The 24,150-nt window shown below is 45.1% G+C and overlaps 1 protein-coding gene across 4 annotated transcripts in view; it reads left to right on the forward strand.

Annotated features, from left to right (window-relative positions):
- The first annotated feature begins 8,311 nt into the window (after window positions 1-8,311).
- The window catches only part of LOC149460168 (sperm flagella and cilia-associated protein 1-like), an 85,731-nt gene continuing 69,892 nt past the window's right edge, over window positions 8,312-24,150 (forward strand). For all 4 annotated transcript variants that reach the window (XM_089680038.1, XM_089680040.1, XM_089680039.1 and 1 more), the window contains exons 1-2: window positions 8,312-8,453; window positions 21,738-21,849. In XM_089680038.1, coding sequence (XP_089536164.1) covers window positions 8,345-8,453; window positions 21,738-21,849 — 221 coding nt within the window. In that variant the 5' untranslated portion in view covers window positions 8,312-8,344. The remainder of the gene's footprint in view (window positions 8,454-21,737; window positions 21,850-24,150) is intronic.

Consider the following 24,150-nt stretch of genomic DNA (forward strand, 5'->3'; position numbering starts at 1 on the left):
TTTAACCAGCTCTTCCTTTGGCCTTGGGGTTTAGCATCTTTATTTGTACACTGTCTGTTGGAACGAAAATATTTTCTACCTGCTTGCCTATTGGGGAAGGGGAATCCTTTCTTCTTATCGGCAGATCTCTCAAGCACCAAGGTCAATTCAGAGCCCAAAAAGAGCTTCCCCTCAAAGGGCAGGCTGTACAATCTGGATTTGGATGCTGTGTCCCCCTGCCACAACTTTAGCCAAATTGCTCTTCTTGCTGAATTAATGAGCCTATCTATACATTCAAAGTACATGCAATACAGGTGGTTGCCACCACTGGTTTAAAATTTACTGCAGATGCTTCCCAAGCCCTTCTGAGGAAAGTGTCAGCTTTCCGGTCCATTAGGTCCTTTAAAGAGCCCCTATCTTCGAATGACAGGTTCGTGCTGCTAGAAATTTTTGAGAGGGGAGCATTCAGTTTTGGGCAAGATTCCCACAGTGATGCATCCTCCTCTTTAAAGGGAAATCTCCTCTTCAGATTTCCTTTCTGGTTCTTCCCATTCTCTTTTTATAGTATCTCAAAAGGTGTAATGTACAGGAAATGTGTGACCACTTTTCTTTTGGAGCCCTGTGTATAGCTGGTCATGTAATGAGAGGTCTTGCTGTTCTTCCTCCAAGTCTAGCATGTCATAAATCACTTTTAGGAGGCATTTCGTGTGTTTAGCCGGTTAAAGGAATTTTGAGACCTGTGATCCGATTCTTTGATTTTTCCTTCTTCTGAGTCTGAGGAGCTGTATGACATTTCGTCTAGGTTCACAGGTATGATGAGGTCCATTTTTTTTTTTTGGCCTGTGAGCAGACTCCCAAAGGGCCTGGTTGTGGTTTGTCTGGAACTGGCTCCTGCATTTGTTTCCTGAAATTTTGGAAGGTTTTTGACATTTCAGTTGTCATGGATTGCAGGAAATTTTTAAAGAGAGACCCCAATTCTTTTTTAACCAGCTTGTCAATGCATTCCTGGCATAGTTGCTTTCTCCATGAGCTTGAAAGTTTTTTCTTGCAGGTTGCACACTTCTTTTTAACCTCACCTGGGGTCTCTTTTTCCTTCCTTTCATCCATCTATGATCCCACCTAACAGGGAGAGATTAAGGGTATATAATCCCCTGTAATCTAGGGTACTTTTGCATTTAGTCACCAAAGAGTGCCACCTTACAGAAAAAAAACCCCAGAAGGTACGACTACTGCAGAGTAAGATAACATGATGGAGTATAAAAGCATGTTGTAGCAGCAGAAGACCAATAGCCAGCTGTACAGCTCCTACTTTATTACTGGCTTCCCCTTGCTCCGACAGATCTGCCTCCATTGTGGCCACCCCCACCACCCTCAGCGGCAACTCTTTATGTGGGGTAGCGGGGCCCGCCCTCTCCCCTGATCCAGTTGTGCTGACCTCCCCACACAGCTGCCGTGGATCCTGTGGCATTGGGCTAGCAAGTGATCCACCCTTACATTAGCAAGATGGCGGTGACCACTTCCTGTTGACAGAATGCAGCCGCACCCAGAAGTGACATCACGCGTAGTCTGGTGCACCCGAAAGTGATGTTTACCCCGGCGCTTGGCAGTGACATCACCACCATGACCGCACTGATCCACCAGCAGGTAAGAGTTGAGGCTCCCTGGCACCCAAAGTCAAGTGTGCACGACTGCAACACCCCTGGTGTGGCTGACTGGTTGAATGTAAAAGAAGGGTGCTGCCTCCCCCTGATCTTGCCACTTTGAAAATGTGACCCTAGGGATCTCCCTGTATGTGGTCTGCCCACAAGGCCCCTACCTTGCCTGGTAGAAAGGGTGTCACATCCAGGAGGCCTCTGTATCCCGCCAGACAGCCTGCATAACAATAACAAACAGTGGCAGTGTCTGAACTGGCTGGAGGAAACACCAATACTGAGGACCTAGGGATGGAGAGGCAATTTAATAAGAAAAAAGTGGATCAGGTGTTTCCTGGTGGGAGGAGCCTATCATGTAAACTGTCCTGGAAGATGACTTGGGAAATCATTGTTTATTGCTCATGGTAGTTGTATAAGTGACGTGATTAAGGTCGGGTTATTGCAGGTCAGTTGGATGACTCTACGGGTTGTGACTCTATTACCTTCTCCTGGCTCTGGAGGACCATAGAACATACCAGAGTTCAGTAAGAAGGAGGGGTATAGGCCTAATCTGCATATTCATGGAGGGTCCAGGCAATCCCAGGTTTGGAGGTCCTGGTAGAGTGGTGGACTGGCTTATAAATAAGGGAGAGTCAGGCTGACAGGAGAGTCGAGTGGAAGGTGGAGTCTGTTAGTGCCTGGGAGGGGGGTCCCCTAGCTCAGGCTAGTTCAGGAGTATACATTCTGTGAAGAGGCGTGGATGGGATCAGGCCTGGAGCAAAAAGGACACAGTGATTACAGCAGCACACTTGGGATCTACAAGGGGAAAGACTGTCAGTAGCAAGCTTGCCAAGGACAGCATTGAGCTAAATCCTTTTATCCTTGTCCCTGGAGATCTTCCAAGCAGGTAGGAGGGCTGGTAGTGCTTGCAGGTTGTGGAGCTGGGAGCAGCTTTGAAGGGGGAGAGAAGACGTCTCTCTGCATGTATCTACAGGAAGTAAAGTGATTTTTGAGGGGCTGCTGCTACTGATCCACAACAATTGACAGCTTCCAGGAAAAGAAAAGTCCAGGATCTGCTTTGTACATAGGAAGGAAGTATCCCCTTCCATTGCTTCAAGCCAAACTGGGCATCCCATAATCCCTATTTCCCTATCAAGCAGGACACCACAGTGGCTAAATAGTTAGCACTTCCACCTGGCAGCACTAGGGTTGCTGGTTCGATTCCCAACTACAGCATGTTCTGCCTGTGCCTGCATGTGTTTCCTCCGACTATTCCGGTTTCCTCCCACACTCCAAAAACGTGCTGGTAGGTTAATTGGCTCGTGTCTAAATTGGCCCTAGTACGTGTATGTATGAATGTAAGTTAGGGACCTTAGATTGTAAGCCCCTTGAGGGGCTGCATAAATTGATGGCACTATAGAAGTACATGAAATAATCCAAGTTTAAATTCCCCTAATAAAACCAAGTTCATGGACTGGTCACTGTCTCGGGACTGTATCAAAATACCTGTTGCCTGGCTGTGCAGAGGGAAGCTTAGGGATACCCACAACATAGTGGCCCTTCCAAGGGTAGAGCTACATGTGGCTCATAAGTACAGGGACTGCGACAAGTGACATTACACTAAGTTCTTTATCTGACAGCTTGTACAGAGCTGAACATTACAGTACACTGATTTAGATACTATGTTTGTTGTGATACACAAGATACAATGTCTGGGAGATAATCAGTCCAAACTTTGAAAAAGTCTCACACATTTTTATCTCCATACTTGGGAGCAGGGATTTTATTGTCAGAAAGTAGGTGCAGGTACACCCCCTTGTCTCCGCCCCCTACACACCTTCACGCTCCATTCCTTGGTTCCTCCCCTACACACCTCCCAGTATTGCCCCCTTTAGGGCTGGTTCACACTATAGAAACACAGTCCAGATGCGTTTAGGATGCATTCCCGCATGCACGTTTTTGACGAGTTGCGGTACGTTTTTGATACATCCAGTGCATTTTTTATGCATTCCAGTTCATTTTTCTCCCTCTCTTTTTGTTCAGTTTAAATAGGGACATGTGCATTTTGGCGTGTTCCAGTGCATTCTGGTGCTTTTTTGATGCGTTTTGCCATGTTCCAGTACAGTTATGTGCAGGAAAACCTTTGTTCTGCTTTTTTTTTTCTGCAACTGGAACGCACTGGAACTGCAATCACTGATGTGAACTATGACAGTGACAACCATATATTTCTGTGCATTTTGGATGCAGAAAAAAAGCAACTGAAATGCACACAGTTTGAACTGGCCCTTAGGGAATACAGAAGCAAGTATAATTTTGTGGTGCTAAAAGGTTTGTAAGGATTTTGTAAATAATAACCAGAAGAAGCAGTACAATAGATCCCCTGCAGCCAGCAAAAATAGACCCGCTCCCCCCCCCCCAGCAACAATTGATCCACCAGCAACAATAGATCTCTCAGCAGCCAGCATCAATAGACCCTTTCAGCAACATAAGACATCCGCCATTAGCAACAATACTCTTCCCCAGTAACAATAGATCCACCCCAACAACAAAATACCCCATCAGCAACAATAGACCTCTCAGCAGCCAGCATCAATAGACCCCTCCAGCCAGATAAGGATCCCCCATTAGCAACAATACACTTCTCCAGCAACAATAGACCCCCTCATATCAGAAAATATCCCCAACAACAATAGATCCCCCAGCAGCCAGCATCAATAGACCCTCCAGCACACCCCGCCACCCCTTGTCATTACATATATTCAGTGCTGGAGGTCCTGGAACTGCATTACCACTGGATAAAAAGCCCTAAAAAAAAAGTATCAGAATGTGTTTTGGGGTGTAGTTCTAAGTATGTCATACTGTGTGTGAGAAATATCGTATTCATTGATGGCTATGTATAAAAAATAAATTTCATTTTCTTTTCACATTTTCCAAAAGCTATGTGGCAAAAATTAAATCTTTAAAAGACTCTCCATGCCTGTTAAAAAAATACATTGGAGTGTTCTCTCTCCAAAATGTGGTCACTCTGTAGGTTTTTCCCCTGTCCAGGCATTCCAGGGCCTCTAAAAATGTGATAGGTAGTCAGGAAATTAGATGTCTAAAAGCTTGAAGGTGCTGCTTTCATTTTGGGCCCCTTGATGCGTCTCACCAGTGGAAAGTGTCTAACATGTGGTATCCCCATATTTGAGAGGGTAGAAGATTGTGTTTTGGATATAATTGGAAGCATGCCTTTGCTATATGTTAAAAATAACTTATTAAAATGACATCTTTGTGACATAACATCACATTTCATTTACTTTCATTATTTTACAAAAGAATTGTGGTTAAAAAATGACAACTTCAATTAACTCGCTATGCCTCTTACTAAGTACCTTGGACTGTCTACTTTCCAAAAAGGGGTCATTTGGGGGATATTTGTACTGTCCTGATGTTCTCGGGCCTCAGGAATTGAGATTGGCCGTAAGTACATCAGGATTGATGGATTGTCAGATATATCCCATAGCTTGTGGACTCTATAACTTTCCTACAGACTAAATAATAAACACAGCTTTGGGTTATTTTTACCAAAGAAATGAGGCAAGATACATTTTGGCCTAAATTTATGTAGAAAACTTTATGTGCAAAAAAAACACAATCTAAGAAAAACTTTTTTTTTCTCAAACTGTTTATTTAGCGCAAAATAAAAGCCCAGTGGTGATTGCCCTTGTTTCCGAGGGATTTCTTCTCCCTTCCTGTTGTGGTCATGGTACAGGAAGTGATGGGAAATCCCCCAATGGGACATAGATCCCCAAAACCCCTGACAGAGGTTATAACTTTTCCAGACTGCATCCAGAACCAAGAAAAGGTTTCAGTGTTAGTTTTCCTCATTAGTGACTTAGACAGTGATGAGGCAGTAGAACCAGCAGGAGTGTCCCCCAGTCAGTGCAGACACAACCTCCTCTATGGTAATATATACAATAGAAGATGCCGGCAGGCACTGAGCGCGTTTCTCCTTGAATTGTCCCTCTCTGCTTCTTGTACATTGCCTACTAGCGGTCTCCGGTCTCCATGGAAACAGACACGCAGAGCGGAGAGAAGAGGAAGTCATGTGTTCAGGAAAGATGAGCGAGAAGATCAGCGGAGATCAGATGTAACGTACATGTGGGATTCAAGTGATTGGACTGAGATGTGATCTGCAGCAATATGTAATTGTAAATTTAGTTTCATTCCTTGTTATTAAAGATGTATTCAGTCATAGATATTCAGAGACGTGCTCACCCATTAGCATCTGAAAAGACGGAGCAGCTTCTAGGCTGGAAGCGACACCTAAGTGCCAATAAGATTGGTCTATATATACATATACATATATATATATATATATATTTATATATATATTTATATTCAGACTTTGCCACCTTCCTGAAGTTTAAAAAAGGAATGCAGATGTTTTGGCTTCATGACACCAGGGGGGCTCCGATGTGTCTGGGAGCTTTGAAGTATATCAGCAGATCAAAGGAATAGATTTCATCTCTCATAAAAGCTGAAATATTAGTTGCAGAGAGATGAAAATACTTCTGATTGGGCACTTGGCCACAAAAACTGTATTTGTGGCCTAGGTAGAATGGCAAAAAAATGCAGGAAATGGTTATGTGGCGCTGGATTGCAACAGCGGAACAGTGATTGGTACTGTTGCGATTGGACTGATGCGTTGGTGTCGGAAATTCAATCCCTGACTTGGTGATTCAAACCGTTCCTGGTCCAATCAACTTTGGGTATTTCAGCACCCAGAACATCCTGTGGGCTAATACAGGAACACCCCCCAGGGTTGATTGGCCAAGGACTAATGTCCAGCCTATGTCCATATTCCCATAAATTGAGGACTTGAGGTATGGACGTTGTGATTCGTATAAAACCCGTCCAATTGACTGACGGATCGCGGACTTTCTCTGACTTGCTCCAGTCGCAGGATAAATCTTGGTAAAAGTTTTATTTCTGTTTTTATTCCCTTTTATTTTATAGTGAATAGTCAATGTGTGTCTTCTTGTATTTTTTTTATTTTCTGTAACTTTTTATACTTTGTACATATTTTATGCACTGCCCACTTTTGGGATATTAAATCATAAAATTAATAAGTGACTTCTGGTTACTTAAGCTCGGGCTCATATCTCTGGAGAGATTAGATTGTATTGTATTTTAGTGTCTTTATATGCTCGGTCAAGTTCATTGCCAATCGGTATGCAATTGCACTGCGTGTTGGCAGATTGCGTGCAGATTGTAAGGGTGACAGGTCTGCCAGACAGAGATCTGTGTGTCTGGTGTCCCAGCAGGCCATTCTGTGGATAAACTGTTGGGTGGTGGCAAGCTACCGTTTGTGGCGTGTCTGGTGTGGGGGTGTGTGGACAGTGGAAGAGTGGTTAACACCGGAGTTCTGGCTTGTAGGATAGCTGGAGGAATCCTAGAAGGGTGTGTCGATCGCTAGGATGCTCCTCAACCCTAATTAGTGCACCATATTGTATGTAAGATTTGTGTCTGCCAGTGTGTGTGGTCAGCCAGCTGGATTGGAGTCTCCCTCTAGTGGTGGCCAGAGGTAGCGCAGGCTGTGAAAGTATATCACGGCCGGTCTTATATACGTATATATATTCAGATTAAGTCCCCCTTATTCCCTCTGAAACCCAAGTCACGGCCGCACGTGCGTGCCTCGGTTAGCTAGTTTCTGTGGGCGTGGTGTATGAGGTGATCCGTGACAGGCCCCTTGATGCGTCTCACCAGTGGAAAAAGTCTAACACATGTGGTATCCGCATATTTGGAAGGGTAGAAGATTGTGTTTTGGATATAATTGGAAGTATGCCTTTGCTGTATGTGAAAAATAACTTATTAAAATGACATCTTTGTGAAATAACATCACATTTCATTTACTTTCATTATTTTACAAAAGAATTGTGGTTAAAAAATTGACAACTTCAATAAACTCGCCATGCCTCTTACTAAGTACCTTGGACTGTCTACTTTCCAAAAAGGGGTCATTTGGGGGATATTTGTACTGTCCTGATGTTCTCGGGCCTCAGGAATTGAGATTGGCCGTCAGTACATCAGGATTGATGGATTGTCAGATATATATCCCATAGCTTGTGGACTCTATAACTTTCCTACAGACTAAATAATAAACACAGCTTTGGGTTATTTTTACCAAAGAAATGCAGCAGGATACATTTTGGCATAAATTTATCAAGAAAACTTTATTTGCAAAATAACACAGAATCTAAGAAAAACTTTTTTTTCTCAAAAATGTTTATTCAGCGCAAAATAAAAGCCCAGTGGTGATTGACCTAGTTTCCGAGAGATTTCTTCTCACTTCCTGTTGTGGTCATGGAACAGGACATGTCATGTCATGGGATATGGGAAATCCCCCAATGGGACATAGATCCCCAAAAACCCCTGACAAAGGTTATAACTTTTCCAGACTGCATCCAGAACCAAGAAAAGGTTTCAGTGTCAGTTTTCCTCATTAATGACTTAGACAGTCATGAGGCAGTAGAGCTAGCAGGAGTGTCCCTCGGTCAGTGCAGACACAGTCTCCTCTATGGTGATATATACAATAGAAGCAGCAGGCACTGAGCGCGTTTCTCCTTGAATTGTCCCTCTCTGATTCTCGTACATTGTAGACCTGAGCGGCAGGTTGCCTAGTAGCGGTCTCCGGTCTCCATGGAAACAGACACGCAGAGTGGAGAGGAGAGGAACTCGTGTGTTCAGGAAAGATGAGCGAGAAGATCAGTGGAGATCAGCTGCAGGAGCTGTACGCCTGGATAGACCAGATCCCTCTGAGCCGCCCGAAGAAGAACATCACCCGGGACTTCAGTGATGGAGGTGGGGAGGGTGGAGAGTTGTCCATAGACATCATGGAGGGAGGCTCACGTGGCATATTCGTTTCATTGATACTGAACTTCCGTGTATGGCCAATAGCAGGGTGTCGCCTCAGTGTCATATATATATCCATCCAGAGAATAGGGGCAGGTACTCCCTGCTTTGAAAAACCCCCCTTGTCTCCACCCCCCTCTGAGCAGATTCCCTTGCAGCCAGCAACAACAGATCTCCCCAACAACAATAGATCCCCTAAAGCAACAATATATTCCCCAAGCGACCACAGATCCCCCAAAGCAACCACAGAGCCCCCAAAGCAACTGTAGATCACCCAGCAACAATAGACCACCAAATGTAACAATAGATCCTCCCCTGTGAAAGATGCACGGCATCAGACCCCAGCCCTTCTCACCAACTTGTGACCAAAGGACCAGCCGATCTAAGACCGCGCTGCCACTTGTGTAACAATGCCACTCTCAGCTGCGCCGTGCACAAAGATTTCCAGCTCGCTGGACCACAATCCGTGTCAGCATCCTGAGAGCGATTGTTACTGGGTCAGGTTAATTACGCAATTAACCCTTCACACTGCCAACACCACATTTTTACAGAAGAGGAGGAAACTCACAAATCTTAGCAGTAACACTATTGTATTTGAATAAGCGTCTGTAATACACACTGCTACCGCAGACAGATGTATGCAGAGGGCTAATACATACAGTAGCACTCTCCAAAGACAGGGATATATATATATATATATATATATATAATAGCAATAAAACAACAGAGAAATAAAAGATGTTTTAGAAGGTAGGATACTTGCAAAAGTCCTTGGTTTAAGCAGAGCCCAGTCGTCCGAACAAAAAGGTTGCCTGTCTCCCAAAGATGGTTCCTGATGTTAAAAGGAGGAATCTCTTTTTACTCTCTCCAGGCATGTCAGCCTTTTTCTAGTATCCCAACAGGGCGTGTCTCCTGAAGCCAAGGGCCAATCGCCTCATGTGATGATGGGTGTTAGGCAGGGACCCAAGCCATGACCAAATCCCTTACAAGTTTGTACCATGGATGTCACGGTGTGCCAGGCTTGCTCCTCTCCCTTTACTGCAGCTACCCTCCCCCCCCCCTCATCCTGTCACGACTCTTTGAAGCTGAGCCACCCAGGATGAGAGGTGGGACTCTCGTCACCCTCCGTCCCCTATCCCTCCCAGCTGGAGGGGGAGAGAGAGTCTCCCACTGGGAAGTTCACACCTCCCTGGCCAGGGAAGGGGTGGGGCCCCCCCACCAACCTGACGCTACACGGCCCCGACGAGTACAGCGCGGGCACAAGAGCTTCTCGCGCTCTGCGCCCACCAGTTGCAAAGGCCGCACTCACCAGAGCACGGCCCAAGTCAAGGGGGCATGGCTCATTGCCCTGGCAATGCGGCGCTGGGCCGGCCGTTGCCGGGGCAACCCGGAAGCGTTTTGGGCAGTTTAAAAGGCCGGCGCGGGAGCCGGCCGGTCTCTTCCTCCTGCGCTGTCCGGACGCTCTCTCTCGGCCCGCCGCCACCGCTATCGTGGGAGGTCCGGGTGGAGACCGGGCCTCTGCAGCCATCCCCACTGAGCACTCTGCACGAGACTCCCCCAAAGGTCAGAACCATCCCAGGCACAGACCCCGCACAGCCAAGACCCTGCTGAGCTCCTGCAAGCCTGCTGTGTCCCTATCTGCTGAAGCCCGCTGTGCCCCTATCGGCTGATCGCTGGGTCCCTGGGAAGCTGCTTCTGTCTGCTGATTGCTGGGCCCCTGGGAAGCTGCCCTGTCTGCTGATCGTTGGGCCCCTGGGAAGCCATCCTGTCTGCTGATCGCTGGGGCCCTGGGAAGCTGCCCTGTCTGCTGATCGCTGGGGCCCTGGGAAGCTGCCCTGTCTGCTGATTGCTGGGCCCCTGGGAAGCTGCCCTGTCTGCTGATTGCTGGGCCCCTGGGAAGCAGGTCCTGTCTGCCGATCACTGGGGCTCTGGGAAGCCGCCCTTTCTGCTGATTGCTGGGTCTCTGGGAAGCCGCCCTGTCTGCTGACCGCTTTGTCCCTGGAAGTTGCCGCTGCTGAGTGTCCGCAAGTCGTCTACCTCCCTGGAAGCCGCCTGCTGCTGAGCGTCCACAAGTCGCCTACCCCCCTGGAAACCGCCTGCTGCTGAGCAACTGCAAGACGCCTATCGTGAGTGTTCCTAGAAGCCATGAACTGCCCCTATTGTGTGCCCAGACCACCCTTGTCATGAACTGTCCCTATTGTGCGCACAGACCACCCTTGTCCTGAACTGTCCCTAGTGTGCGCTCAGACCACCCGTGCCATGAACTGTCCCTAGTGTGCGCTCAGACCACCTGTGTCATGAACTGTCCCTATTGTGCGCCCAGACCACCCGTGTCATGAGCTGCCCCTATTGCATGCCCAGACTACCCTTACTTGAACTGCCCCATGGCGTGCCCGGAGTATTGCTACCTGGGATGCCCCTAAGTGCTTGAGCCATCGCTACCTGCTGAGTCCCCGTGAACCTGATGTCCCTAGAAAGCTGGGTGGGAGCTGTGCTGAGGTCAGCTCCCCTAGTCAAGGTCCTGCTGAGTCCCCGTGCGCCTGATGTTGTCCCTAGTATGCTGTGTGGGAGCTGTGTTGAGGCCAGACTCCACAGCCCAGGTCCCGTTGAGTCCCCGTGAGCGTGATGTTGTCCCTAGTATGCTGTGTAGGAGCTGTGTTGAAATCAGACTTCACAGCCAAAGTCCTGCTTAGTCCCCGTGAGCCGATGTTGTCCCTAGAAAGCTGTGTGGGGGTTGTGCTGTGGTCAGACCCCATCGCCAAGGTCCCGTTGAGTCCCCGTGAGCCCGCTCCCATTGCCCCGGCAACAGCCGGCCCAGCGCCGCGTTGCCGGGGCAACGAGGCACGACCCCTTGACTTGGGCCGCGCTCTCGTGAGTGCGGCCTTTGTCACTGGTGGGTGCAGAGCGCGAGAAGCTCTTGTGCCCGCGCTGTACTTGTCGGGGCCGTGCGGCGTCAGGTTGACTGCCGCGGACCGGACATCTCGATGGGGGGCCCGCCCCTTCCCTGGTCGTGGCCGGGGAGGTGTGAACTTCCCAGCGGGAGACTATCTCTCCCCCTCCAGCTGGGAGGGATAGGGGATGGAGGGTGACGAGTCCCACCTCTCATCCTGGGTGGCTCAGCTTCAAAGAGTCGTGACAGGATGAGAGGGGGGAGAGGTGGGGGAAGCTGCAATGAGGGAGAGGAGCAAGCCTGGCGCACTGTGACAACTGTCAATAACCTTCAATAGGTACATGTAGCATCCTAGCCACTGGCAGATTAATATGCAGAATCATATTCCGAATGTCCAGATATCAAATATGGCATATCTTGCCACTTCGGATAAAAATATATTGCTTTCTACTCTCTTGTAGACGCTACCTAGGGGTGTAAGGTGTCAGGTGACTCTTATTAAAATGACCTATCAGAATATATGTTTTATATCAATGTGCCCTAATTCCTGCTGAAGTTATGAATTTGTATGAAAAGTGACTCATGTGGGATGTACGTTTTATGGCCACTCTGAGGTAATGCTTACATGTCAAGTGACCGACTGAGTTATAGTTTTACGACCGGGCAGATGAAAGTGTTTGTCAGACCCTCTGGCACCAGGCTTAATTGGGGTTACAACCATGAAGGTTATCCAGCTGTGCCTTATGCACTTGTGACCCCAGTGCACACACACAGACCACATTCCATTCAAAGGGGAGGGGGGACTGGACAGAGTGAGAATGACATCTGCAGACCAGGACACAAGATGGGAGACCTTAACAAAATGGTTGTCAGGTCCATGTGTCCATGCGCACAACTGCCACACCCCCGGCAACAATAATCCCCCCAAGAAACAATAGATTCACCCACAAGCAACAATAGACCCCCAAGCAACAAGAGATCCCCCAGCAACAATAGACACCCTAGCAGTATAAGATCCCCCACAACAAAATAGACCCCCTGCCATCAACAATCCAGTAAAATCCCCCAACAGCCAGAATCAATAGACTCTCCAGCAGTCAGCAACAGTAGATCTCTCCCAGCAACAATTGGGCTCCTAGAAACATAAGATTCCCCCAACAGCAATAGACCTCCCCAGCAACAATAGATCTTAACAGTCACAATAGATCCCCCAGCAGCTAGCATCAATAGACCCTTCAGCACAACCTAACACTCCATTTGATTACAGCACTCAGTCTTTTTGGGTATGAGTCTATCAGCATGGCACATCTTGATTTGGCACTTTTTGTCCACTCTTCCTTACAAAAACACTCCAAATCTGTCAGATTTCTTCAGATCACCCCACAGAATTTCAATCGGATTCAGGTCTGGGCTCTGGCTGGGCCATTCCAAAATGTTAATCATCTTCTGATGAAGCCATTCCTTTGTTGATTTGGATGTATGCTTTTGGGTCGTTGTCATGCTGAAAGATGAAGTTCGTCTTCATGTTCAGATTTCTAGCAGAAGCCTGAAGGTTTTGTACCAATATTGACTGGTATTTGGAACCGTTCATAATTCCCTCTACCTTGACTAAGGCCCCAGTTCCAGCTGAAGAAAAACAGCCCCAAAGCATGATACTGCCACCACCACTGTGGGTCTGGTGTTCTTTTGGTGATGTGCAGTGTTGTTTTTGCGCCAAACTTATTTTGTGGAATTATGGCCAAAAGGTTCAACCTTGGTTTCATCAGAGCACAACACATTTTCCCACATGCTTTTGGGAGACTTCAGATGTGTTTTTGCAAAATTTAGCTGGGCTTTTTATTTGCAAGAAAAGGCTTCTGTCTTGCCACTCTACCCCATAGCCCAGACATATGATAAATACAGGAGATTGTTGTCACATGTACCACACAGCCAGTACTTGCCAGATATTCCTGTAGCTCCTTTAATGTTGCTGTAGGCCTCTTGGCAACCTCCCAGACCAGTTTTCTTCTTGTGTTTTCTTCAATTGATGATGACTGCCTTCACTGTGTTTCATGGTATATCTAATGCCTTATAAATTCTTTTGTACACTTCTCCTGACAATGAGATCTCTCTGATGCTTTGGAAGCTCTCTGAGGACCATGGCTTTTGCTGTAGGATGCGACTAAGAAAATGTCAGGAAAGACCTACTAGAGCAGCTGAACTTTATTTGGGGTTAATCAGAGGCACTTTAAATGATGGCAGGTGTGCACTGACTCCTATTTAACATGATTTTGAATGTGATTGCTTAATTCTGAACACAGCTACATCCCCAGTTATAAGAGGGTGTGCATACTTATGCAACCACATTATTCTAGTTTATGTTTACTCCCCCCCCTAAAAGATATTTGTTTGTTGTTCAATTGAGTTGTACAGTTTATAGGTCACATTAAAGGTGGAAAAAGTTCTGAAATGATTTATCTTTGTCTTGTTTTTTTACATCGCAGAAACCTGACATTTTAACAGGAGTGTGTAGACTTTTTGTATTCAGTGTGTGTGTGTGTGTGTGTGTGTGTGTGTGTGTGTGCGTGCGTGCGTGCGTGCGTGCGTGCGTGCGTGCGTGCGTGTGTCATTGGCTCCCATAGGTGTCAATCACTGGGTCCCAGCCAGTGATTCATGCCTGGGACTCGGCAACTTGCGGAGCAGCTGACAGGAGAGAGATCTGTGAATGTAAGCACAGATCTCTCTCCTGTCGGCAGGGAAATGCTGGTTTTTATCTCCCTGCAAACAGGGAGATAAAAGCCAGCATGTCCCCTAGTAAAACACCACACAATACACAGTTAATTCACAACACAGTTAACCCTTTGCTTGACCCAGATGTTAACCCCTTCCTGCCCAGTATCATTAGTACTGTGCCAGTGCTTTTTATAAGCACTGATTGTTGTATTACTGCCTCTGGAGATGTCAGTGGCAGTTAATCAGTTCCCACCCAGTGTCAGTTAGTGTCAGAATGCCCTCCGTACTATCACAGTCCCGCTATAAGTCGTTGTGTGTGTGTATATATACCACCATTTGAAGACTCTATAACTTTTACACAAACCAATTAATATACACTTATTGTGTCTTTTTTGTTTTTACCAAAGACGTAGCAGAATACATATTGGCCTAAATGTATGAAAAAAAATTATTTTTATATTGAACATGTTTATAGCAAAAAGTAAAAAAAAAATTTTTTTTTTCAGTCTTTGTATGTATAGTATATAAAAACCATTGATGAACAAATACCACCAAAAGAAATCTCTATTTGTGTGAAAAAGATGATAGACATTTCATATGTGTACAGTGTTGGATGACAGTGCAACTGTGTGTTTGGTGCGCTTTCAGAAACGTGGGTTTGCTGTGCTGCAGGTTCTCATATTGTCACACTTTTGTATCCACTTTGTTGCACATTTTTGTAAATGTATTACTTTATTGTTGCGTTTACTATATGATATTTTTCACATGGTGAGTCCGATCAGGTCCACCTGTACGTTTTTCAGGCACACCTGATTGGAAGGTCCATTCACCCCTATGGATAGGCGGGTGTAAAGGAACTTGTGTCTGTTTACATCTACCTACCTCCAGGTGCAATCTGGTCCACTCCAAAAAACAGAAGGTGGATCTGTCCTCCATCTAGGTAGATTGGATCGGATGTAGTCGGGTGTAAATGGACAGTGGAGTTTATAATCGTTTAAAACCGGCCGCTGATAGAGCAGAGCGGACTTTGTCAGTGTCTGCTCTGCATAAACTGATTGGACATGGATCTGTCCTCCACCCACTCTGCTCTGACCAGCAAGAGATCTGTCAGAGGATTCCCTGCTGATTGAGACGGAGTCCACCCCATGTGAAAGGGGCCTTAGGGATATAATACCATTGTTAGTATAACATTTTTTCATTTATAGCAGGATGGATAAATACAGCAGCTTTTTGGGTTTTGGCATTCTCTGTTGCTCTCTAGAATGGTGGAGGGATTCATTATAGTATGTTAATAGTATATTATTGTCAGATGTTGATGGTGTGGGAGAAGGCTGCTGTGTTACAGTCCAGCTCAAGGAAATTTAAAATGATCCCTTGCAGTGGGGCTGTTCCTGCACTGCCAGGGTTAATTGCTTGTGTTTCCTATCAAAAATAACTTATTTATTTACCTGATCCTCAGCTCTTCTCTACAGATAGATCCTCAATCCCCACAACTTCTTCTCCCCTATGCTTCAGCAGTCTAGGGACCTGACATCATCAAGACTGCATTGGATGTGATGATGCAGAGGGACAGTCCACCTCAAGAGCTTGGGGGAGGATCAGGCAAGTGAGTCTGTTTCTCCCAGCCCCACTACAAAGGATAATTTAAAACAAGGCTCAACAAATCCAAGGCGCAAACCATGACCCAGCGCCTGGGCTTCCACCAACCCACTTACCGCCGGCACCAGGCACAAGCAGTTCCCATTACCCCACCAATCAGAGCCTGGTGCTGGTGGTGGGCATTCCCGGGGCTTGGCCAGTCTCATGTTTGAGCCACAGAAACACACATAGGAGGCTTAGCTGCCAGAGCGCTGACAGAAGAGCGGATGTAGCCTGGACAGGGGATGGAGTAGAGAGCGGACACAGCCTGCACAGCAGATGAAGAGAAGCACTCGCTTCCGGGCCCTAGAGAGGGGAGGGCCTCTTTGTGGGGGGCTCACTGTGTGCATCCCAGACCTCTGGTTTGCCGCCTCCTCCTTGTCCTCCGGAGGAGTGAACTGCTGGAGGTGAGAGGGCAGGACACGTGACATGGGGCAGGGCTGGGGTGAGGGGCAGAAATAGATGGACATGGTCATGGAGAGGTCACTCGCTGAGGTCATAGGGGCTAACATGGACCCCTCATGGGAGGATATGTGACCAGGGGAGGGGCCTTGTTCCTGTGGGAGAGGCTGCTGACCAAGGGGAGGGGTCTGGTCCTTATGGGAGGGGCTGCAAGACAGGGTAGAGGGGTCTTGTGCTCTGTGAGAAAGGTTGCTTGCAAGAATTACTTGACTTCACTACTGACCATGGGAGGAGTCTGGTATTTGTGAGAGTCTCCAACATCCAAAAACACCAACAAAATCTCCAGGTCTGCTGCTTACCCACAGCAGAGCCAAAGGTTCTCTCCGCAAGCTGGCACCCCCGTGCACCCTCAAGGGTGTCCCAGACCTGCCGCACGGAAAGGCTCCCCCACACTACCCCTTCCCTCGGCCAGTCCGTGCGTACTGTGGCCCACCCCTCCTCCTCCCCACCAGTCCACAGCACAGGAAATGAGTAGAGTTCAGCCCACATCATGGCACACACACACACACACATCAAAAACCTCAGCCCCCAACAACCTCAAGTGTCAAATCCCCACGCCTTGAGAGCCCCAAAGGGACACGCATCCCCTGAAACCACACGTGAGAAAACCATCCCACCCAGAGGCATGCCCAGCTCCAGTCTCCTCCCATGTGCAAATTCAAGCGTCATCGAAAATAAAGCCTTGTCGAAAAAAAGCTCCTAACTTTTTTAGCTGGCTCCTGGATTCAAAGCAAATTTGTCAAGCCCTGATCTAAAATTTTTCGATTTTTGATTTCAATGCTGCACTGCTCCGGAATTAGAGTGATTTGCCCCTCTCATATAGAAAGTGTCTGCTTGCACTGTGGTGAGATAGGAAAGTTGCAGGGGGTGTGGCTATCAGCATTGGTTCAGTCTGCAACTTGTCAATCATCACCTGGTCACACCTAGTCCTGCCCACTGCTTTCTGGATTAGCAGTACTGTCTCTGTTACTGGAACCCTCCCATTGTGAGCTGCAGTGTCCTGGAGGGGGTGGGTGTGAGACACAAATGAAGCAGGATTTGACTCACTCAGGTAAAGGAAGTTTTTTTTTTAATTTTATAAGCCTTGTACATTACATAGTACTTAGTAGTGATGGGTGTGATGTTCGAGTCGAACATAAGTTCAACTCAAATATCTACCGTTCAGTGAACACACAAACCGTAAGGGACTGTTAGCTCACCGCGCCCCACAATGCACTGCGCCCTGACAATGCATTATGATTAACCAAAGCAATCCATCTGACTGCAGGTCAGGTGCAATGCTTTGGCCAATCACAGCGCATGATGACTTTACAAGGGGGCAGGGGTGACACCGCTCCATTGTTACGTCATCACAGGATTTAAGAACCATCATCTCCCAACGCAGCTGTCAGATGGTGGGAGCCAGCATTGAGAGTGGAGTGGTATTTTTTTTCTTTTATTTGGGTAAGTGGTGGTGGCGGGCATCATGATTGACGTTGGATTTACTTTGGGGGTCATTTTTTTAAATTTTGTTTTTAATAAAGGATTTGTCAAATACTGTTCGCTGCCATAGTGGCTAGGCCTTGACGCAGAGAGGCCACATATTTGCATACCCAATGTAAACAAAGTGCCAAGTGTGCAGTCCCAGCAAGAAGGTAAGTATAACATGTTGTTGTTATTTTTTTTTATTGCCTTTAATATCACTTTAACTGTTAATAAAATAGAAACAAAAAAAATAGCAGGAAAACAATAATTGAGTGGAGAATGGAGAAGGAGAATAAGGAGTTAATTAGGGCTGATTAGCGTAAACTAAGGGTTAATAAGGGGTTAAATAAAGAAACATTTTATTTTAAGAAAAAAAAATTTTTTTTTTTTACTTGTCAGGTTGCTTTAACTGACATCATCTACAGATCAAAGTTTGTCCCTTTTGATCTGCAGATGAATGATCAGAGTAGATACAAAAGTAACATGATGTTACTTTGTATAGCCTCTGAGCAGTTTGTTGACAAACATTGTCAGGCTGTTTTTGTTTGTTTTTACAGCTGCAACTGCAACTTTTCAGACCTTCTCTGTGTACACAACCGCTTCCCCTATAGTAGAAGTAGTGCCACAGTGCATAGCAGAGAAGTACAAAGCAGCATATCTCTTTAGTAAAAAACACACAGCACATCATGTAAAACAGCACACAGTTAACCCTTTGATCGTCCCAGATGTTAACCTCTTTCTGCCCAGTGTCATTAGTACAGTGTCAGTGCTTTTTATTAGCATCGATCACTGGGATGTCAGTGGCAGTTAGTCAGTTCCCCCCAGTGTCAGAATGCCCACCGCAGTCCCGCTATAAGTTGCTGAATGCCTCCATTACTAGTATAAAAATAAAAATTCCAGTATGTATACCGGCATTTGTTAACGCTATAACTTTCACGTAAAACAATTAATTTTACATGTATTTGGATTTTTTTTTTAGCAATGATATGTAGCAGAATACATTTTGGCCTAAATTTATGAGGACATTTGATTTTTACATTTTTTTTTATTGGGTATGTTTTATAGGAAAAAATAAAAAATGTTGTTGGGCTTTTTTTGTTTATAGCGCAAAAAAAAAAAATAAAAAGGAGAAATGATCAAATACCACCAAAAGAAAGCTATATTTGTGGGGAAAAAAGGACATCAATTTGACTGTGCAATTGTCAGTTGTATCGCAAAAATTGGCCTGATCAGGGAGGGGGGTAAATCCTCTGGAGGGCAAGTGGTTAAAGTAGTGAGGTTGTAACATTAATTAAAAAGAGAAAAAAAAAACAGGTTTATACTTACCTGCTCTGTGTGCCCCTGAACCGCCTCTTCTTTGGTCCCCCGCTGGCACTCCTAGCTCCTCTTCTCTGTTGAGTGCCCCCATAGGAAGCCACTTGCTACAGGGGCACTCATGCAGGCTTGCTCCCAATTCCTGCTGTCTGCGTCATCACTGGCTTTGACTGATAGCAGTAGGAACCAATGACTCCTCCTGCCTCCTGTGAGGGGAAAGAAGAACTAAGGGGGGAAGGGGGAGATGTTGATGCCTAAACATTTTTTACCTTAATGCAAGGAATGCATTAAAGTAGTTCTAAAGTCTCAAGGTTTTTTATAATGCATGAAGGTAAAAAAAACCTTCTGTGTGTAGCAGCCCCGCTAACACTTACCTGAGCCCCCTCTTGATCCAGAGATGTCCACGGGAGCCTCAGTTCTCCAGGGACTCTCACTGCTGATTGGCTGAGGCAGCAATTGGAGCCATTGGCTCCCACTGCTGTCAATCACAGCCAGTGAGCCAATCAGGAGAGGAAGGAGGTAGGGCCAAGCTGTGGCTCTGTGTGGGAATGGACACGCAGAGCAGCGGCTCGGGAGCACATCTGCTCAGGTGCCCCCATAGCAGCTATGAGGGCACCTGACAGGAGGGATGAGCCAGGAGCATCGGAGTGGGATCTGAGAAGGGGATCCGGGCAGCTGTGTACAAAACCACTGCACAGAGCAGGTAAGTATAATAGGTTTGTTATTTTTAAGGAAAAAAAAACAAGACTTTAGTATCACTTTAAGATAAAAAATGCTTAGGCTTTGTAACCACTTTAATCCTGGGTTTTGATTACTCAAAGTCGAGTTGTTGTGTATTGGGATGGGGGAGCAGGGAAAAGGACTGGATATGCTACACATGTCCTGTGTACAATGATGCCCTTTTTTTTGGACACTTGTAGCATGCCCAAGGTCTGGAACTAGTTATAGGGGAAGACTGCTGCAGCAAAGAATAAGGTAAGAATACCACTTTATTCATCATCCCCAAAGGAAAATGAACAGTTAACTCTTGCAGTTTTAAGGGGGACACATCGCAATGGTAAATCTTTTCTTCTTTCTCTTAAACTTGGCTTTAAAACAAGTCTTCATTTACCTCTTTAGCCATAGGCATTGTGGAGAAATTTGCCATTAAAGTTCAGAAAAGAGGGAACTCTATGAAGTGCAAATTTTGGTTGGCTGCCAGCCCTCTAATGTAAAAAGACAGAAGCTGTTTCTAAGCTGTTAAATACAAAACCAGCTTTAGGGCCTATTTACATTTGGGCACTGTGTTACGATGCGTTGCATTAAGGCAGTCTATTCAACTGATTGGGTTGCCTAGTAGGTGCATGTAGTATTTCTGGCAGAGAACTGCACTGTAATGCATGTTCATTGAAAAAAGTGCATTGAGGTTCTATTCAAAATGAACGGCACACATGTAACAGTCTTTGGTATAGTAATTGTAGTGATTTTTGAGGAGCTTTTGTGAATAAATGAAGTCACATTGCAAGCAGCTAGAGAGGTCATAGATGACTTTTTTAAAGTATAGCTAAAGGCAAAACTTTTATTGAAGTTTTGGATAGAGTTGAGGGGGATTAGTACACCTATCAGGTTTTTATTGCTGTCTGTATCCCCAGTAGGGAGATTCACCCTCTCTATTTGTCCTGTTTACCATTATCGTTGAAAGTGAAAGTAGAAGAAAACCCCAAATTGTGGATTGTCCCCAAAGAGTAATAGAGAGGAAATGGGGACACTAGTTCTGATGACCTGGGGGTCCCCAAGGAATTCCCGTGTCCCTTGCCTGTTTGGTTATGGTACAGAAAGTGAAGGGAAATCTCTGCAATGGTACACATGGTGAAAAAAAATCTGACGTGTTATAATAACCCTCCTTTTGCTCTATCCAAAATGGAATATAAAGTTTTGCCTATAGTCCTACTTTAAGGTTCTCTAGCTGCTGGTTAAGATTGTTAAAAATATAAAGTCCATAGTCTTATACTTGCCCTCCAGAGGATTTACCCCCCCCCCCCCCTCTTGACCAGGCCATTTCTTGCAATACAGCACTGCGTTACTTTAACTGACATGCAATGCTGTGCATAAACAAAATATTATGTCCTTTTTTCCCCACAAATAGAGCTTTCTTTCGGTGGTATTTGATCACCTCTGCATTTTTTATTTTTTGCGCTATAAACAAAAAAAGACTGACAATTTTGAAAAAAAAACTATATTTTTTACTTTGCGCTATAAAACATATCCATTAAAAAATTAGAAAAAAAATCGCATTTCATCGTAAATTTAGTCCAAAATGTATTCTGCTACATGTCTTTGTTAACAAAAATCCCAATATGTGTAAATTCATTAGTTTACGTGAAAGTTATAGCGTCTACAAATGGCGGTATATATACTGGCATTTTTATTTTTATTATTTTTATACTAGTAATGGCGGCAGTCAGCAACGTATAGCGGGACTGCGGCGGGCATTCTGACACTGGGGGGGGGACTGACTAACTGCTACTGACATCCCCAGTGACACTAATACAGTGATTAGTGCTACTAAAAAGCACTGACACTGTACTAATGACACTGGACAGGAAGGGGTTAACATCTGGGGCGATCAAAGGGTTAACTGTGTGCTGTGTGTGTTGTTTGTGTGTTTTTACTATTAACTATTTCTCCTGTCAGCAGCTTATTGTCCATGGCAGCTTGATGATATTTAATTTTCATGTTCAATTAACATTATCTTTTGTTTATTTGTTTTATAGTTTTGGTTGCAGAAGTTACAAAACATTTTATTCCCAAGATTGTTGAAATACACAACTACATTCCTGCAAGCTCAACCCAACAGAAACTATGCAACTGGACAACTTTAAATCGGTAATGTAAAGCTCATGTTTATAAATGGAATAAATATTATAGACAGCGTAGATGGAACCAACTTAAAGTAGTATTACACCCAAAACCAAAAATGTCATATTTTACAGCCTAACAATGATTAGATGTGATGGCCGCATTAGTTTCCTTTTTTTAGGCTTTTTTGTCTCTGTTTTTACCTGGTGATCTGGCTAGTAACACACCTCCTGTATTAGAGTGCCTCCACTCTGGATGAATGAGCACAGGGAATGCCTTTTAGATGGCGGCATGTTCAGTCTTGGGGAGGAGAGTGTTAGACGTACTAGCGAATTTATTACACTAACAAATTAAACCCAAACTCCAGGTAATACTTTATAATCAGTTATAAACTGTTTTTTTTTCTTTTGAGGTAAAGGCTTTAGATGCATAAATAAAAGCTAATCATTGTAAGCACCCCTGCTAGTGTTAAATGGTTTTTTTTCATCTCTGTAACTGATACATTCTGCTGGAGAACCAGTTCTTTTGAAAAACAGCCTTACTGACTGGACCACCAGATGAAAATAGAAGAAAGAAAACTAATGCAGCCATCACATCTAAGAATTGGTAAGCTGCAATATAACAAGTGTCTGCTTTTGAGTGTAATACCACTTAAACTGTTACTGTTACATTTTTTATTAACTGTAACAATTATGGTTGTAACAAAAAAAAATGACATCTTCTTAAAGTGTAACTGATTCACTTTCATTTTGAATAGAGTAAGGGAGGGGTTATAGCTCTTGTCAGGATTTCTGTTCTTTTTCTGTTCACTCAACATTTGGGATTGTCACTGGCTAGGTTCACACCTATGCAGTTGTCCGTTTCTGCATTTCGTTTTGTGTTTCTTGCACCTGCGTTTTTGATGAGTTTTGCGTTTTTTTTAAATTTTTCTTGTTGCTAGGAGGATTTAAAATGCAAAGCGCATAAAAAATGCAGCAAAAACTCAATACATGCTTTTCTGCATCGTTTCCTTTGAAGTCTATAGAACCAAAAATTCAACTTTTTGCGTTCAAACAAGTTTTACCTTCAGTTATACTTTAACATTTATTTTCCCATGTAACAATTTTATCAAAATACCAAATAAGAAAAGCTTTGTACCTAAATTGTGCCCCATCCCATAAAAAGAGTGGTAACAACAGATACTGAATTCCACCTTCCTGTGATGCAAGGATTGCATCCCTCGCTGGCCACGGTCATCTTCTATCTGGACTAATTCCAGGTGGTGAGTTTTAAGTCTCTTGAGTGGCCGGTGGGGGAGTTTAGAGGCAGGAAAAAAACGACGCCTGAAGCCCCTAGAAGCAGCTGCAAAAACTTCCAAAGTGCATGAAGCCTCTGTATTATAACTGCAATATTACTTTGGGAAAATAAAAGCATCTCTTTGTGTGATAAATTGCTTATTGTTGATGGGCTCCATGTGCAGCACATGAAATAAAAGAAAACATTGGGGATAAGTATGGCCTGTGCTAATCCTCAGGAGAACATGGCTCTCTTTGGTAGGGGTATGTGCAGTCAGCATTTCTCCCACTGAGTCCTAAGTATTTTAAGCAACAAAATTATTATGGTTTAGGACAGGGGTTTCCAAACTTTCTAAAGAAAGGGCCAGTTGACGGTCTTTCAGACTTTGGGAGGGCTGGACTGCAGGAAGTCAGAGAAAAAAATGTCCTGGCTTCACTGGGAGTAAACAGTGCCCGATTTTTGGAATTAGGGGAGGTATAGTACCCCATCGCTGGTGTCATTGGAAGGAATAGTGCCCCATCATTGGTGTCAATGGAAGGAATTGTGGCCCATTGGTGTCAATGGAAGGAATTGGGGCCCACTGTTGGTGTCAGTGGGAGGAGCAGTGCCCCACCATTGGTGTTAATTGGAGGAATGGTGCCCCATGGTTGGTGTCATTGGAAGGAATTGTATCCCAGTACTGGTGTCAGTGAGAGGAATTGTGCCCCAATGTAGGTGTCAGTGGACTGAATAGTGCCCAACTGCTTGTGTCAGTGGAAGGAATTGTGCCCTATCGTTTGTGTTTTTGGGAAGAATTGTTCCCCATCAGAGAGAGAAATCATGCCTAATCATTGATATCATTGGGAGGACTAGTGCCCCATCAATGGTAATATTGGGTGGAATTGTATACTATCATTTGTATAAAAGGGAGGATTTGTGCCCCATTGTTGGTGTCAGTGGTAGGAATGATATCCCATTGTTGGAGTCAGTGGATGGAATAATGCCACATCCAGCCCCCTGGCCACAGTTTGGAGACCACTGGTTTAGGAGATTAGTTAATTTGCATATTGCAAG

Source organism: Staurois parvus, unplaced genomic scaffold (assembly GCF_062004578.1).
Source record: "Staurois parvus isolate SC_StPar_1 unplaced genomic scaffold, SC_StPar_1.0 ptg000234l, whole genome shotgun sequence".
Classification (NCBI taxonomy): Eukaryota; Metazoa; Chordata; class Amphibia; order Anura; family Ranidae; genus Staurois; species Staurois parvus.